The 3974-nt window shown below is 42.2% G+C and overlaps 1 protein-coding gene across 1 annotated transcript; it reads left to right on the top strand.

Moving 5' to 3' along the window:
- The first annotated feature begins 2978 nt into the window (after positions 1 to 2978).
- LOC125198650 lies at positions 2979 to 3742 on the top strand. The gene is made up of 2 exons (XM_048096969.1): positions 2979 to 3251; positions 3326 to 3742. The coding sequence occupies exons 1-2, from the start codon at positions 2979 to 2981 to the stop codon at positions 3740 to 3742; spliced, it is 690 nt and encodes a 229-aa protein (XP_047952926.1).
- The last annotated feature ends 232 nt before the right edge of the window (positions 3743 to 3974 follow it).

Here is a 3974-nt window from a genome sequence, read left to right on the forward strand (position 1 = left end):
TAAACTTAATTGAATAGTATCTACTACCGTGAAATAAAAGCATTCTCGATGCCACGTCATCAATGATAAATTGAGGCTAAAAATTAGGGTTCTAAAATCGAGGATATTGTGTGCCACAAGGAAAGATCTAGACTAGAACAATTTGCAAAACCTCTTTAGAGTTGGAAGTTTGAAAGATATTTGAGTGAATTGTTGGAAGATCTGGGCGAGGATGGGTGCAGGTATGGCTTCTCTTGATTGGTGAATGATACATGAGAAAATGGTATAAGCCTTTGTCGGGTTCCCTTGAGCACGATTTCTATGGTGCATTGGTCCTTAACAAAGCAGAAAGTTGGATGAAATTAAAGAAAACAAAATTATCTTTGGCAAATTGGGACACACTCAGCGGGTTCTTTGTGATATTTGGAACGCTAGGCAGTTCTAAGATGAAGCTTTCTAGAAAACTTAGGAGAATGGGATTGAATCACGGTTCTGTGGCCCCGCTATGAGCCTGATAAAACAATTTCAAGAACAAGATTTTACCTCCCGAATATACACAGTGATGTTGAGATTGCTCAAATCATTTGAAACATGGTGTGTATCTGAGTCGGGATACCGGCTTGTGAACTTGCATCAAAGTTGTACTACGAAATTCCAGCCGAGATATGAGAGCTTGATGGAGCTGCGGAGCAGTGAATCATGAAATTTGAGGGTTAAAATAAGCGATTGTTCTTGTGGAGGATTTCATCTGATGCATTTGTTGGGTGTGTAGTTTTGTTCGAACCTATGCCAACACTGCCAGTGAGTGCCCCAGGCTTCTCACATAAGCGACAAATGATCTTATTTCCACCTCTTTCTTCCAAACCTCTTCCTCAGCAGCCACTTGCTGATTTCTTGAGCCTCACTCTCTGCTGAATCATATTTGTTGCCATAAAAAGAAGAATCTTTTTTTGCCCGATTGTTGTATCGTTTTGTGAATGAGAACCCTCCACACTCGATGAGATCTAGAGCTCCATCCTTTTTTCAAAGCTCAAAAAAAAAGAGCTCCATCGCTATAGACCTGGCTCGAGGGGAAGTCACAACACATGGCCCCCCCCTTTTTTTGGGTTTTCCCCTAATCCCGCCAAGACCCCTAAGAGGTGTAAGATTTTTTACCATCGATATCCTGCATCCAACAGCCGAAGATCAAAAAAGATCTTTTTACTCAAATACTCCCATAGTCAATGAATCCTTCGAGGTTCCATTTGTTCCTATTTGATCACTTTTTCGTTGAGCTTTTGCAAAATGGGCTTAAACACTCCAAATATCCTCGGATCGAGGCCAACCACAAGAACAAGAGCACCCCCGAAAAGAAAGAGGCCACCCAAAACTCTTCTATCTTGCCTTTTCCAACAATATATTTTGGGTTCAACCCATGGTTCCTTTGGGGTTCGGGATCATTTGGGAGGGGGTTGGGGATCTGTGGGAAAATTTACACCCCAACCAACATCAACTTGTTGGGCCCCATCAAGAAATTACCATCCAAACGCAAAAAGGGTGGCAACGAGAAAAAGCGTTGGAAAAAGGAAAAGATTCATTTAATGTTATTCTGCCATTTTGGAAGAAAATAAATTCAAAACAAGAGGGGAAAAGAGACAAAAAATCAAAGAGATCCCCCCCCGATCCTGAAAAGATGCAAACCCAAAAAATGATGAAGAAAGTAAAGATAAATTTTTAAATAGAAGAGAAATTACGCATTATTTTAACAAGATGAGTTCATTTTATACAAACCACAAGCATCTAGAATTCCTTAATTACTTGTCTATCCCTACCCTCTTGTTTAACAAACTAAATCAGGGAAAAACCATTTTTTAATCCCTTGACCCACCTTCCAAGACCTCTTGTGGTCCAAGGCAAAGGGGGGTTTACAACGGCTCCAACATTGTCTGGGTTCCTTTGCTTTCACGTGCTCATCAATCACATCTTCTCAATTTGCATTACATGCTTTTCTTTAAAACCTTTTTTGGGACTTGAGGATGATCCCCAAGAAACCCCTTTCCAAACCCCCAAATCCATTTTTCTTCCCCCCCTCTTCTCTTTTGATGAGGGGTCCTTTAAAGGGTTGATCCGCGACGGGGCTCCTTTCTTTTTTACTTTCCCCTCTTTAATTTCTCTTCGCCAAAAAAATTCACTTATGTGGAAAGGATTGGAGGATTGTTTGTTGAGGTTTAGAAAATTAGTTTCCGGAGTTAATTTGAGATTGAGAGAATTAGGGAATTAATTTATAAAAAAAATTAGGAATTAATTAGGAGTAAAAAAACGAATTAAAAGTTTAATTTGGTCAAAATCGAAATTAAACGGGCCCGTTAGTTTTAACGAAAATGTTTAGGGGGACCAAAATGATCAAATTTTTATATGTTGGGGCCAAAAAATCAAAAGATAATGTTTTGGAAAAAAAAATAAAATTAAAAATGTTTGGGGTAATTTTGACCTTTCTTTTTTTTTTTTTTAAAGCCCCTTTTTAAATTATTAAACACTTATGCATCTCAATCTCTTTATTAAATTTCTACTAGTAGGTCCTTTTGAAATTATTAAAACACTTTATGCATCTCAATCTATTTTAATAAATTTTATCTATATTTTCTAAATTTTACCTTTTGTTCATTATATTTTTACTATATTTTGGGATATCTGTACTCTTGGTGTATTTTTTTTTTAATTTACAATATCTAACATTAAGAATCGAAATACTTGGCTAGAATTGTGTGTAACCCCAATAAAAATTTTGTATGGAAACCCTAAACTCAACGGCTCAAAAAAAACCACAGGCCCACAAGCCCTAAAAAACCCAAACCCATAACCCGTTACCAATTCAAGAGCACATAGTCATTACACACACTCTTCTTCACCCTCTCTCTATCTTTTTCCCTCCCAATCCCCTCTCTCTCTCTCTCTCAAACTTCTTGATTAATTGTGTATAGTGATGCATGCAAGAAACATATAGAGCGAGACCAAACGTGATGGATCATCAGATTCTGGAAATCAACCTGATTTCTGCGCAGGGTCTCAAGCCGCCTCCCTCTAACTTACGCAAGATGCAAACCTACGCCGTCACCTGGGTCAACCCGGCCTCCAAGCTCCGCACCCGCGTCGACTCGCTCGGCGGCGAAAACCCTACCTGGAACGACAAGTTCCTCTTCCGCGTCTCCGACCATTTCCTCTCCGGCGACACCTCCGCCGTCTCCGTCCACATCTTCGCCGTCGGCTACATCACCGACGTCCTCATCGGCACCGTCCGCTTCCTCCTCAGCACCTGCCTCTCCCCGCCCACAGCCCTACCCGACCCCCGGCCTTCACCGCCGTCCAGATCCGCCGCCCCTCCGGCCGATTCCTCGGCGCGCTCAACATCGCCGCCGCGGTCTACTACTCCGCCGATTATCCGATCCTCGACAAGCTCTCCGCCGTCAGCTTCCGCGCGTTGACGGAGAAGAAGGCGCGCCTCAGCCGCGGCGGCGATTCGAGGCGGAGCAATCAGTCCTCCTGCGGAGACTCGTGCGATCTCTCCGATGCCGACTCCACGGTGTCGTCCTCGTCGGCGTCGTCGCCGGCGGCGGCATCCACGGCGCTGAGGGAATGGAACTCAGTCCGGGAAATGGCGGGAAAATTGAAAGGGGCGAAATCGAACGGTGGAGGATTGCTGTGCGGGCTGATGCTGGCGAGGAAGATCCCATCCTGTCCATCGAATCTTGACACGTGGCGGGGTAAAGATGAAGGGAGCCGGTGATGAACGGCTGTTATCGTTTTGAATAGCGGTGAACCGTTGATTGAAGTATATAGTCGCTTATTTTTCATTTACGTGTAGTGATATTTTCAAATGTTGAAAGTGTATTTAGTCGGAGATATATAATTTCGAATTTGTGTTTGTAATTTTCTTTTAATTCATTCAATTTAACAGTTACTTTGTAAACGAAATGCTTATACCCTTCTACTATGAGTTTTGTTGTTAATGTAAAAGT

The sequence above is a fragment of the Salvia hispanica genome, unplaced genomic scaffold (assembly GCF_023119035.1).
Source record: "Salvia hispanica cultivar TCC Black 2014 unplaced genomic scaffold, UniMelb_Shisp_WGS_1.0 HiC_scaffold_179, whole genome shotgun sequence".
In the NCBI taxonomy this organism is placed as follows: Eukaryota; Viridiplantae; Streptophyta; class Magnoliopsida; order Lamiales; family Lamiaceae; genus Salvia; species Salvia hispanica.